This window comes from Pelodiscus sinensis, chromosome 15, assembly GCF_052426305.1.
Source record: "Pelodiscus sinensis isolate ZL-2025 chromosome 15, ASM5242630v1, whole genome shotgun sequence".
Lineage (NCBI taxonomy): Eukaryota > Metazoa > Chordata > Testudines > Trionychidae > Pelodiscus > Pelodiscus sinensis.
Window position 1 is genome coordinate 20,495,621 of NC_143066.1, and position 12,881 is coordinate 20,508,501.

At 43.5% G+C, this 12,881-nt stretch overlaps 1 protein-coding gene across 3 annotated transcripts in view; it reads right to left on the reverse strand.

Annotated features, from left to right (window-relative positions):
- Positions 1-4,917: 4,917 nt before the first annotated feature.
- Positions 4,918-12,881, reverse strand: part of ABCC6 (ATP binding cassette subfamily C member 6) — a 55,446-nt gene continuing 47,482 nt past the window's right edge. The window contains exons 26-27 of one of the 3 annotated variants that reach the window (XM_075899373.2): positions 11,910-12,104; positions 4,918-10,999 (exon numbers count right to left, since the gene is read on the reverse strand). In XM_075899373.2, coding sequence (XP_075755488.2) covers positions 10,858-10,999; positions 11,910-12,104 — 337 coding nt within the window. In that variant the 3' untranslated portion in view covers positions 4,918-10,857. The remainder of the gene's footprint in view (positions 11,000-11,909; positions 12,105-12,881) is intronic. The other 2 variants (XM_075899370.2, XM_075899369.2) reach the window with 2 other exon arrangements.

Consider the following 12,881-nt stretch of genomic DNA (forward strand, 5'->3'; position numbering starts at 1 on the left):
TTGTCCCTATTTTTATTTTTTTTTTTACTGCTTTGCAATCTGTTGATGTTGGCTCCATTATTGACACAGTCTTTAAGGCCCAGAGAACTGTGGGTGCATCTGAGGTTGATGTTCATGCCTTCAAAATGAAGCCTGTAGAAACTAAGCCTCATCACCAGCTAAAGAATTAACAGATGAGAATAACGAGCCTTATTCTCAGGCCTGTTTGGAAGGGAATATGGGGAAGCATGTGCCTTGGGTGAGAAGATCATAGTCCTCAGCTGCATGGTATCTCTATGGAGTGCTGTTAAAATAACAATGTGAAATGAGCAGAGTGTGCTTTGTAGGGTGGCACATAAAAAGTATTGGCTCCCCCAGGTGGCTGCTGAAGATTTTTTCCAGTGTTCAAGATGCCCAGCTGATATTTGCTGCACTTTTCAGGTGGCACTGTCACTGCGTAGCTGTTCCATGAAAATAACGTTTGCAAATAAAAGTGATTCTTCTGGTTACCAAGTGCCTACTTTTAGACTAAGGGATGTGGTTATTCACCACCAAGTATAGTCTCTAAGGTCTTCCCTGGATTTTTATGAGGGTACTTCTCCTGCCGGATTTTGCTGGTGAATTACATTCCAAGCACTCTCTGCAAATCTATAGTCATGGCTAAAATAAGTAGCACTAATGAAGGGGCCACTGGGCAAAACAGTAGCGGCACTACCATCCCATGTGCCAAGTCATTACACTACTGGCTAAAATTTGGCCCAGCTACCCATCTGTCATGAGGGAGGAGTGGACATGCCAAACCTGAATGGTGTTGTGACCCTCTGCCATATGGAAGTAACATCTGAAGAGTCCAGGAAACCTCCAAATAACTGAAATATCTCAAAAAAGATCAAGAGTGGTAGGGTATGAAAGAGGTGAAGTGTGTCTAGTGGGAGAGGCCCTTTACCTTAATCTTTCTGGTCCCTACTGGTAATTGTTCCTTATCTGCATGAGTTAAAAATCATAGCATATTGCAAGCACCATCCATATACCCCTGTCCCCAGTCTCTTGTAGGTTTGCCCACGGCTGGGCAAAATATGACCCAGGGACCACCCTGCCAAGACCCTCAGGCACATAGCTGCTAGGGGATTAAAGTGCAGTTTGGCGGCTCTCTGCTGTGGAGTGGGGAGATGCATTGTGTGACCTCCCCACCACCAGCCCAATCCTTACCTCCTGTTGGCCAGAAGCAACTGGCCAATAGGAATTGACCCCAGCCAATCTCTCAGCTCCTATTCGCTAGAAACAACCAGCCAATAGGAGCTGAGAGATTGGCCTGGGAGATGGGATGGGGGCAGCGTAAGCCTCTTTCCTCTCCCAGAGCTGAGAGCCACATGGAGGGAATAGCCTGCAGCTCTAAGTGATCTGGGGCTGCAGCTTGGCGGGAGCCCAACCTGCCTTGGGAGTGCTGGTCAGGAGATGCTTAGGTAAGCACCTCCTAGCCAGAACCTGTCTCTGGCACCCCTGTCCCTCCTGCACCCCAACTCCTTCCCCAGGTCACCATCCAAACCCTCTACACCCCTGTGCCCCAGGTCACCGCTTCCTCCCATGATCTGTATCCCCTCCTACACTCTTCTCCCAGTTCAGAATCCTCTCCTGCACCCAAACACCCTCCCAGACCCTGCACCTCAATCCCCTGACCAGGTCACAACTGCTCCTTCACCCAAACTCCCTCTCAGACCTCACATAGTCTCCTGCACCCCAGTCTCTTGTAGGGTTGCTAGGTGTCTGGTTTTCACCAGGACTGTCTGTTGTTCGGTCCCCTGTCTGGTTTAAAAAAAAACAAACAAAATACTGGACATATGAAATGTCCAGTATTTCCTGTTTCCCTCGGATGGAAGCCTGGCGGGGACCATTTTCCCCTGCTGCGTCTGGTGGAGACGGGGGAGTGAGGAGCTAGGGATAGGGGGTATTTAAAGGCGCAGTATCCCCACCTTTTTTTTTTTTTTGCTTAACCACTTTGGTCATTTACATTCAGTGAAGGTGCAAACAGCTCTTTGTGTAGATTCCTATTATTGCCTTTAATTCTTATCTTCTTAACTACCCAATATTCAGGTGCTTACTATTCCCAGTTCTGTCTTCCTGTTTTTCCCTTTGATATTTCCATACCCTCTGCTCCTTGTTTCCCCGCCCCCCTGCGTTCTCCCCTATTTATTTTGGGTCTGCACATCCTAAACTCCGGTCATCTGAAGAAGTGGGCTGTGCCCACGAAAGCTCATGATACCATCTACATGTTTTGTTAGTCTATAAAGTGATATATTAGTCATTTGTTGTTACTTAAGATTTAGTTACCTAATGCTGTGACCTGATCTTAATTATGACTAAAAGGAGTGCTGCATGATTCAACATTTACAACACTGCTTAAAAGTGATTTTAAGAAAGTTGTATTCCATATCATGTCTAGCTTTCTCTTATGTGTGTTTCCCTATTTTGAGTTTGCTGAATGCTTTTAAGTGTTGCATGCCCAAACCTTATCTGGGTGAAAGATGCATTCTCCCACTTCTCCACTTCTTTGTTTTGAAGTTGGTAAAAGAGCACAGACATGGCTTGAGGGTGGGGGATGAATTAGAGCACAGTTTGTTCTGTTCCCTTAATTCCAAACGCCCTCTGCTAACTTTTGTTCCTGTATAATGCATATCGTGTTTGGGCACCTCCAGTGGGGCTGTTGCCTTGTAAAAGTCTCATCAAATCTTAACTCTGTTCTCTTCTTGCAGCATATAAATTCCACTACAGCCACTTCTCTTTTAGGCTTGGATTCTGTGCAGAAACAGTTGGCTCCGTGGAGAAAGAGACTATCTTGTATATGCAGTACTAAAAAGGCCCAATCTTGTTGTAAAGCTACTAATGTTAACTTAATGTTCTCCATTTCTAAGAGGGATTTTTCCTATTACTGTGCATGTTCATGGGGCTGGGAGCTCTGAATACTCACCCTTGCTCTGGAGAGCAGAGGGAATCATCTTTTTTAGGCAGAAAAGTGTGAGTCAGAGTGTCAAGAGAAGTGTGAGGTCTGAGGTGAGTTGCTACCTGAACCTGGAGTGTCATTTGGTGTATTGTACAGTGATAAGACAAATAAAAGACTGACTAAAACAGTTAATATCTTAGAGGTTGGGATTGGTACCTAATGAAGAAACTAAAAGACATGATGTTTCTGCATTGGTTGTTCCAAGAGTGAGACAACCCACATGGAAGTAATGTTTACAGTATACCCAAATTCACAGCATCTGTGCAGTGTAGTAAATCCCATCCCAGTCAGCCTTGGCAAGCCCTTTATAATCTTGCTTTGTAATTCCTTGTTTTATACACACAACTGCAGCAGGATATGGTGGCCTCTTCTGCAGAGCATGGATTGGGCTGCAATGTGTGTGGGGCAGCACTAGAGGCATTTTGTTCGGTGTGCTGTTCGTAAATTCTGCAGCAGTCAAGTACCATTCTTCGCTTTTGCTCTCCCGTACCATGTTAGTTGCACTTATCCGTGATCCACAACATTAAAGCAGTGTTACACACTGTCATCTATAAGGCCTGATCGTTGTATTGCTTGCATCCTGGGCATGAACCACTGTTTGTTCGCTTCTTTAACAGCTGAGATCAAATGGGATTACTTCTGATTTGAAAGTGGAAGCAGGAGTCTTGTCCCCTTGACCTGGCTTCTCATACAACTCCAAGGAGCTTGTTATCAGACGTTTGAGGTACATGATTCAGACATCTGCTAGAAGGGATTGAGGAGTAATGTGCCAGGTAGGAGGCTTTCTGGTTCTAAACTTTTCTTGTTGGAATGGAGTAATCTGTTTAGTATGGACTCTTGGAACACGTACATCTAGAGGGCCAGAGGCATCTGGTCTGATTTCTTGTAATAATGCCAACCATCCATGCTAGCTCTCCAGTCACCTTTAGTATTCCTCCCCAAACATCTCTAATGCAGCTGTGAAATTTGTAGTTTCACCTGCAGTGGGTTTTTTACAAAAAATTAAAGGAATGCAGTATGCTAATTCAAATGGCCTCTTAAATGCAAGTTTAGAATAAGAACACTACATACTTTTCAGATCCACAGCAATATATAGGAATAATGTGAGATGGGATCATGTCAATGTAGATCTTTTTCTCTTGTTTTTAGAGTTCTTGTTAACCACTAACATGTAAACTGCAGACTAAAGACAAATAAGGCTTCCTTTGAAAAACAATCCTTCCAGATCTTGTCTGTACATGATTCAAAAAGCATTTTGCAAGTAGTGAATGGCAATTACGTTTCTTTTATGATGGCTTTGTAGCTTAAATGATTCAGAAAAAAGTGGGTAAGTCAATTATCTTTGTAGCTTAGTGTTGCCAAACTATGGAATTAATTTTTCCGGTTACTTAACTCTTTCAACAAGTTAGGAGTCTGACAAAGGCCCATAACTGTTTTTCTTCTGCACTGAATCCTTCTTTCTGCATCAGAATAACATGCATTGCTAAAAGAAATCTTTACATATAGTGAGGATTGACTTCATTTACTCTGTATATAGCTCATCCATGTCCGTGTTTCAGAGTTACTTACAGGTGGAATGCCTTGCTCTGTTTTGGTTGTATGTAATACTTTTGTGTACTGCTGAGTAGAGAAAGCAAAGCAGCTTCAGCCTTTCAATATTTTAACTTAAGCCTTATCTGCGTTGCCCCGGGTCACTACTAGGCGTGTGAATAGAAGTGTGTGTGGAGACTCGATATGAACCAAAAGGTTCTTCGTTCATATTGGCTGCATCAGATCACGCTTCTGTGAATCTTTTAGTTTGTGCCCTGAGCTCAGGCACTTGGATTTGCACTGCATTTCACAGACCTACAGTCTGAACTCCAGGGCAGTGTAAAGCTAACCCTAGAGTGTAAGCTTCTGCTATGGAATGAAGGTGCACTGGGACAGAAGGGGGGAAAATTTCAATTGCATGAGTCTGTGCTGGCTCCCACAGGCCTTGCACACTTCCCAGCCATCCCATACATGTTCTCGTTTGAAAGTGTCCCATTCTGAGGTTTTGGGGTTTTTTTTTAAACATTTAGGTGGACAACTTCCTATCAGCATTTGCTCTTTAGAATTGGTCTTTTACTACTTTCATTCTTCAGTGGCCTGTCTCCAAGACTGACGGGTAAAATGCAAGGCTCTGCTCTTGGACCCACGTGCCTAACTGGGTTGGGGGAATGTAGCTGTTCAGTGCTAATAGGATGCCTGCTGCTACTGTTGTAAGAGTCACTGAAGGCATTTTGATTGATTCTTGCCCTAAAAGGTCAGAATGGGAGCTAATGAATGGTGTCAAGACCTGTTTTCTGCACTTCCTAAAATACACGCAAGTATTTTATCTATTTCTTCAGAATTGTCCTGGCAGGTCTGAGGGGGTGATCTACATAGAACGTGCTTGGGATGGTTCCTTTCCACACAGGACTGTAAAAATCTGTCTCTGATGGGCCATTAATGAAAGCTAATTCCAGAGATTACTCCACCCCTCCCTTCCTGATTTCCGGTGAGAACACCCATCCTCCCTCTTAGGGATTGTGGACAAGTGAGTGTCCCTAGATCTCTATTCTCAGGATGGAGTGATAAGCATAGAGTTGGTCTCCACTTCAGCTTTGAAGTGATCTCTCTTTGTTTAATTCCCATGCCAAAACCCAGAGGAAGTGTTTTACCATGGCATGCAGGAAAGAAGTGGAGGAAGCACTCTTTCCCCAGCAATGCCAAAGGGTACAGCTGGGTCTGTTTTCACTCTTGTAGGCCCTATGTAGAGTGTTTGAAGCTCAGTATCTGCAGAGCTCGCTCGTTATGACCCAGCACATTGTGCTCACGTTTTGCAGCCTGTATTTGAGGATGTGATTTGCATAGGCCAGCAGACCACAAAAGAAACTCCGCTTTAAGGTAAAGGAAGTAAAAGGGGTTTACTTTTGAGTAAAACTCTCAAGCTTGGAGACACTGACCCCATTTCTCTTTTGTGGGGGCAAGTATTGGGTCCGAGACGCTAATCCCCACCCTGTGAGGAAATGGGGCCCTATCTGTACAACGAATTCTGATTGTGTTATGAAAAACGGTCAATGGAAGAAGTTGACATATGAGTGCCTACATGGATGTGACCTGTAGCATGTAAACTCCAGAGAAATACCAACCCAAAAATTGTACTTAAACTCAGTATATTCTCCCAAATATATTAAGCATAGCCCTTTCAGTGGCAATTTGTATTTTCGTATGGTTTGGTCATTTTCTTTTGGGAAGTCTGTTCCCAGGCATACAGCATGAGTTCATTAATCCCTGGAAGAATGTCATTGGCCAGGTTGATTATGGCATGTTTTTGTCTCCCCTGTCATTCCTGGTGGCAGAACTCCTATTTCAGAAATAAACTGACCAGGCTGAGTTCTAGTTGTTGATCAATACTAAACTTAACACAGCCATTTAGTACAGCTGCGACTTGAATTAATCTTTCACTCTCAGTGCATATGAAACCCACTGCTAGTTGAAAGATCAACTTTTTACATGTTAAACCCTCTACCTAGCAACCCTTAAAAACTCAGTTGCACGGAGGCCGGAGGAACACACCTCACAAATCAGGCCCCCACGACTAGAGTTAGCCGCCTAAAGGAAATTGATTGTCTTTGCCTGCCGGAGCGCATAGATTGCTGCAGCGCTAATCAGAGGCACCACAAGAATTAATCAGTTTCTGCACAATGGTTTTATCATGTCCCCAGAACGTGGAATCTTTCTTGCAGCTTCTGTAATGACCAAGGACCACAGGAAAACAACTTGAAAGGCAAAGTGTAAAAAACAAAGCAGCAACCCTAAATGCATTCTTCATGCCTCAATCCAGTGCTCTTGTGCACAGGCTACAGAGCTATCCAGTGGATATCCATGGGTCATTCTTTACCCTGAAGGAGGAAGAAGGGTCAGCGAGCTATGCCCCTGCTGATTGGTCCTCCCTAAGCTCCTTAAGCACTTGGTGGGGCAGAGCAAGAGCACCATGGGCTAAGAGGGCAAAGGAACAACCTGTTGAATTTCTTTCTTTGCTGTCTTAGGAGTGCAGGGCAATAGCAGAACAGCATATCGGACACAGAGACGGCCTTCATTAGCCTGCTTGTTTGGTTCCCCCGGCACTTCGCTGCTGTTTACCAAGAGTTCTGTACAGGGGGTGCTGACAGTGTAAGGAATTCCTATTTCCATCATGTAAACTGCAAGCACAATTCTTTTCCCTCCTCAAGTCATTTTGCCTCCCTGATGCATTGGGTTGAATTGTTCTTGCAAGATGAATTATTACTGGATGTGGTGGATAAAGCTTTGATGTGGGCAGTGGGTATCAGAGTTAAATAGGAGGAAAGATGCTGTTTTAACCTTTCTTATTGGCCCGCCAGTCCAGCAAGAGTCTTATGCGCCTGCTTCACATTAAACAGCCCGACTTTTAGCATGTGAGTAGTTCCACTGAACTTAAGCACAGTCTTTGGAGCTTGGTAAGCAAATCTCTGAAAACCTATTTCAGCAGCATAAAAATTTGAGGACAAATACTGGAGAAATAACCGGATGGCACAAAAGGGTGACTGAATCTTGCACAGTTGACATGGAAGATTGTGGAATCTGTCAAAAGACACCTTAAAACAGGCAATTGCCCACAAGATGTTTTGGAAGAATATCCTTTCAACCTAGCATGCTTATTAAACACAAATCTACTTCCCTTGCTCTGCCTTTGAGCTGATGTTCTGCTGAACTTCCCTCGTTCATCCCAAAGATAATACATTTACTTAGTGCCCAGTCCAGTTTCTACCTTGCAATTTACAAGTGTTTTTTATTTTGAGGTAATCCTTCGTAAGGTGTTCGGGATACTGTGAGGTGAAAGGTATTGTATATTCATGTAAAAGCCACACTCAACTGGAAAAATAGCCACACGTGGCTAGCATGTTGGACACCACGGTTGTTGCGTAAAAACCCACAAAAGACCAGTTTTCACTTGGAGAAGACCAGATTTCATGGTCTGTGATGCATTTTTTGTGGCCAAGATTAAGCAACCACAGCCTCTGTTCCAAATTACTCCACTCCACTTGCAGTAGGCACTGGAAAAGACAAAAGGGTCTGATTCAGGTGACAAGTGAAGGACTAATAAACTGAGTGCAGGTTGAAGAGAGTTGGGCAGCAGCTATTAAGTCAAATTAAGACTTCCTTGAATGACATCTGTTTTCTTATTAATATAATAATATCAAGCTCTTAATGCCTTTTTTCATATAATCAGATTGCAAAATGCTTTACAAAGGTCGGTATTTTACAGCTGAGGAAATTGAGGTAAAGTGATTTGTCCTGAGATACTCAGCAGGCCAGAGGTAAAGCCAGGAATATAAACCAGGTCTCCTGAATCCTAGTCCATTGTTTTTGCAACGAGGCAACCATGCCTTCCAATTTAAGTGCATCTGGCTAGCTTGCTACGTAACCCTAAAACATAATGGAAGTTTTCCCCATTATAGAAATACTGTATTATTTAATGGAAAATATTGCTTGGTAATGGTTGGTATTTTTGTTGGGAGGCATGTATTTTATGATTTTGACATGTTGTTGGACTGGAGTGTTTCTTCGCACCATTCCAAGCCAGTGTGTACACTGGCAGATGTAAAGCACTGGCAGTTACAGCGCTGCTCAGAGAGTGAAGCAGTGACAATATTGTTGGGTGTCCATACTGTCAGCTCCTGCACAGTAGTGACATCACACTTGCAGTGCCTTTTGGAGCAGTGCAGTCTTGGGCAGCTATCCCACAATGCACCTCTTCCTTTTCTGTGCAGAGGTTTATGGGAAGGCAGAGGATAGATACGGAGCATCCTGTCCCGAGTGCTCCGTGGTACATCTCTTTGCATCCCAGCAACCTCTGCACTTCTGTCCGCATTTGGTGTCATCCTTCAATGGCTTTTGTGCTATGCACTCTGCCTCGTTGGTCTGTGAGAATGGATCCTCAGTTGCTGACGAAAATGCTGATAGATCTTGCTATACATCACACAAGGCAGTTGAACTATTTCTGAAGCTACAAAATGATGAATTTATACAGCATTTGTTCAACACGAGCTTTCTTGTAGCACTCAGAGTAAAATGTTAAAGGTTAAGCAAAAATAAGCAACGAATTGAATTCAGAGTTTTGTGTGCCTAAGAATTAGGCCAGACTGGGGTTCAGCACAGGAAAACATTTTACTTAATCTTTTTAAAGAACCACTCCATTTGTGAAATCCTGTTGGTAATCCTGGTTCACTTAAGTTATTCTTTTTAGGGATGTTAACGAATGTTTATTTTTGTAAACGTGTAACTGCTGAAATTCAGTATTACCAGCTCCTGCCTGCCCCTCCCCCCTGCTGGGTGTGTGTGCATGTAACTGTGTGGGTTAACCAATGAGCCAAGGTTTATCAGTTAACTGTATACACAAGTGCACATTAACATCCCTACTTCTTATTACAATTTAGCACAGAAATCTGTACTTAAGATGGAAAATAACACTGAAAATTGAGTTGTGCTATATACAGATCTCTCTTAGATGCTTCCCTAAGACCTCTTTCTCAGGAAAAGGATACAGTCACACAACAGTCCTGTCCTCTAACCCTTACCTCCTGCTTTTACACCCAACCTTCAACTCATCATCAAATCTCAGTAGTACATCAGCTGCTTTATACACTGTTTAAATTTTGTATGCAGTAGATTTGACTCCTTTATTTATGCCTTTGGTAGTGATTTTTTTTCACATTATCAGTGGAGTCCTAAAATCACCTATTTATCTAAAAGGTGGTGTTTAATCACCATGATTAATCCTTTCTCCAAGTCCCTTCTTTTTCAGCCTTTCCTTACAACTTGACTTTTGAGACTTGGTGGCATTTTGTCCTGCTGGCCAAACCAGTTTAAAATATCTGTTGTTCTTTCAAAGGTCTGTTTGCCCTGGTGATTCACTGGGCTCCAATCCTGCACAGATGAAAAAATTAAAATAGAAACTAATCTTTCATTATTGTAACTCCTCCATCAGCTAGTTTGGAATCCATGTTCTCCATAAGAGTGCTAGGGGAGCATCTACATACATGAGTAAATACCTTACAGTAAAACGTGCATAGTACTGAAAATACTTGTGTATTCATTTGTTTCAATTTAAAATATTATTCACTTCATTAGAACATTACATATCTAGTATGATTTCTTTGGCATTCTAGAAATTTCCACAACACTCCGATAACTGTTGCACCATGTATTTTACCATTATTTACAGGGCTTGACTAACGGCAGTGAAATCTACTCACCAGCCCTGCATTGTGCATGCGCATTGTGCATGCGGCATGTGTGTGCCACTGGTGAACAGGGTGACCGGCTGAAATCTACTCGCCTGTGGCGAGTAGAAACAGCAATTTGTCGAGCCCTGATTATTTATATTCTTTAACAGAGCTCATTGGAAAGCTCAGTTATTTTGCCATAAATGTGTAAGATGTGAGTACATATTTGTATGCCTACTCCAGAATTCTAAGTGGCTCATCTGATTAATTGAATGTAACTGAGTTATTTCATTTTGAAAACTAAGCCAATTAATTTGGAGCTACGTTAAAATATTACACCGTGTTCACTGTCCCCTCGAGAGTGACAACAAACTTGGTAACTAATACACAATTGCAGCCATAGTTTAACATACTCCCATGAGTGTGTGAAAACAGGTCTCATTTTCCACAGTCATCTCACCTAGCATGTGATAGGCACAGTATACCTGTATTATCGTCCAAGCACACCAATGCAGTTTCCCTTCATGTATCCAGTGTAGTTTGGGGCTCAATTTCAAGTCAAATTTTTTGGTAAATATCAGGCATTTTATAGCAAACCTATGTAGCTGAAGTAAGAACACATCTGTTCTTTCAGACGGTGCTGGTACTATGGTATCTTGGGTAACAGACAAGTTCTGATTCTTCAGCCAGTCTATAGAATAGTCCCTTCTGTGCTATTAATTTCTCTGGAGTATCAAATTCAGCAACATGCCCATTTTCCAAGACCAAAATCCTGTGAATAGAGATATAAATATATAAAAGAAATTGAAGCCCTGGGATGCACAGCAGTCACACGAAATGCAAACAATACGAAAACTACCATTATTAGAGCATGCCTCAGTTCTGCACCTCCACCCTCATGGGTGTGTCTTGGAACCATTTGCAGGCTGGTAGTGGGCTGAGGAGAACTACTACTTATAGGATAGTCCCTTGGAGAGACTAGGAGTGGAGTAAATCTTGTCTTTGGTTTAATTCAGAGCCAGAGGTGGCCAACCCATTACAGACAAAGAGCCGAAATAGTGGTGGATACAGCTCAAAGAGCCAAGGGAAAGAAAGTTGAGGGGAAAAAAAAACACACCCAAAAACACTGCCCCTTTAAGAGCTGCATGTGGCACAAGCGGGCTTCTGTCAGCCACAACATCAGATCTCGCTGCCCCAAGCAGCGCCCTGACCAGGCAAGGAAAAAAGGTCAGAGCATGGGAATGCAGAACAGTTGCAGGTGAAGAAGCTGAGCCGTGGGTGCAGGAGCTGCAATTTTTCCTTTGAAGAACCACATGTGGCTTGCGAGCTACGGGTTGGCCACCCCTGCTCTGAGCTCTATCTTGTTATATCTGAGCAGGGGAGAAGAGCTCCAGTGAGGGGACATGCAGATAAATCAGGACTGCTAAGAGTAAATCAAAAAGGGCAGTAGAGAGCGTGAAATGGACACAGATCTCACTTTCCTGCTGATTCACCCATGGTTAATGGTGAGAAGGCCCCTTCTAAGGCAGAGTGTGAGGTAAACAAGAAATGAGACCTAAGTGGCTCCAAGGAGAGGGCACTCTCTAAACGGCTCCAAGGCCTGTCCAGTTCATCAAGACTGCCTCTGTCTTCCTTGGGCCTTGTGAAAATGAATGTGAGCAAACACACTGGTGAAAGGTTACCTGTCGTAATCTAGGATGGTGTTGATACGGTGAGCGATTGTTAACACGGTCCACTCTTTGAACTGAGTCCTTATGGTCGACTGAATCTGAAGATCAGTTTCCAGATCTACCGCTGCGGTGGCCTCATCTAGCACCAGGATTTGGGCTTTCCGCAGGAGTGCTCTGGCCAGACACATGAGCTGCTTCTGACCAACACTGAAAGCAAGAAGGGCAGATGGCAAATAGGGATGTGAAATCACATTTGATAAATTAACTGGTTAAAGATTAAGTTAAACTGATCAAATAGGGGTGGGCGGGGGGGCTCCAGCCATAGCTGACCTAGCACGGCCCCCACGCTGCAGGCAGGGGCTGCTCTAGCTGGGCTGCTGGCTCCCAGACTACAAGGTAGCCTTGTGTAGGGCCAAAAGTGGCAGGGGTGCGAAAGCAGCAGCAGGTGAGGCTTACTCAATAACCCCTTACCCATTCATATCCCTAATGGCAAATAAAAGTCAATTCACAGACGTCACTTTTCCTTTAGAAATGCTGAGTCTGGAAATGGCACAGCAGCTGCTTGCTGCCTTGCCCTATTGAGGCAGGAGTCTGGGAATGTTTGGAGAAGGCATCTGATCTGATTCTAGGAAGAAGCTTGAGGGGCCCCGGTGGTTCTGGTAATACTGCAGATGGCAGCATGAAGCATGCCTTTCTCTTTCTGCATTTCTAGTACCTAAAGTTATCCTAGTCATAGGCCAGGATCACATGGTGCTAGGTGCTGTACAAACACACAACAGATGGCCCCTAAGCCTGAAAAAGTGTACAATCTAAGTAATTCCACCGTGCTAAAGATTGCAGGGCTACAAGAAGTTTGTTCTGGGGTGACTATTGCTTTGTGCTTTACCACATTAGAGTGTTCTGTTTACATTTATTAATCTCATTTAAGAATGTTTACTAATTGTGCATCCTCCAAGTGGCACTGCCTTTCTCTTTCTGCATTTC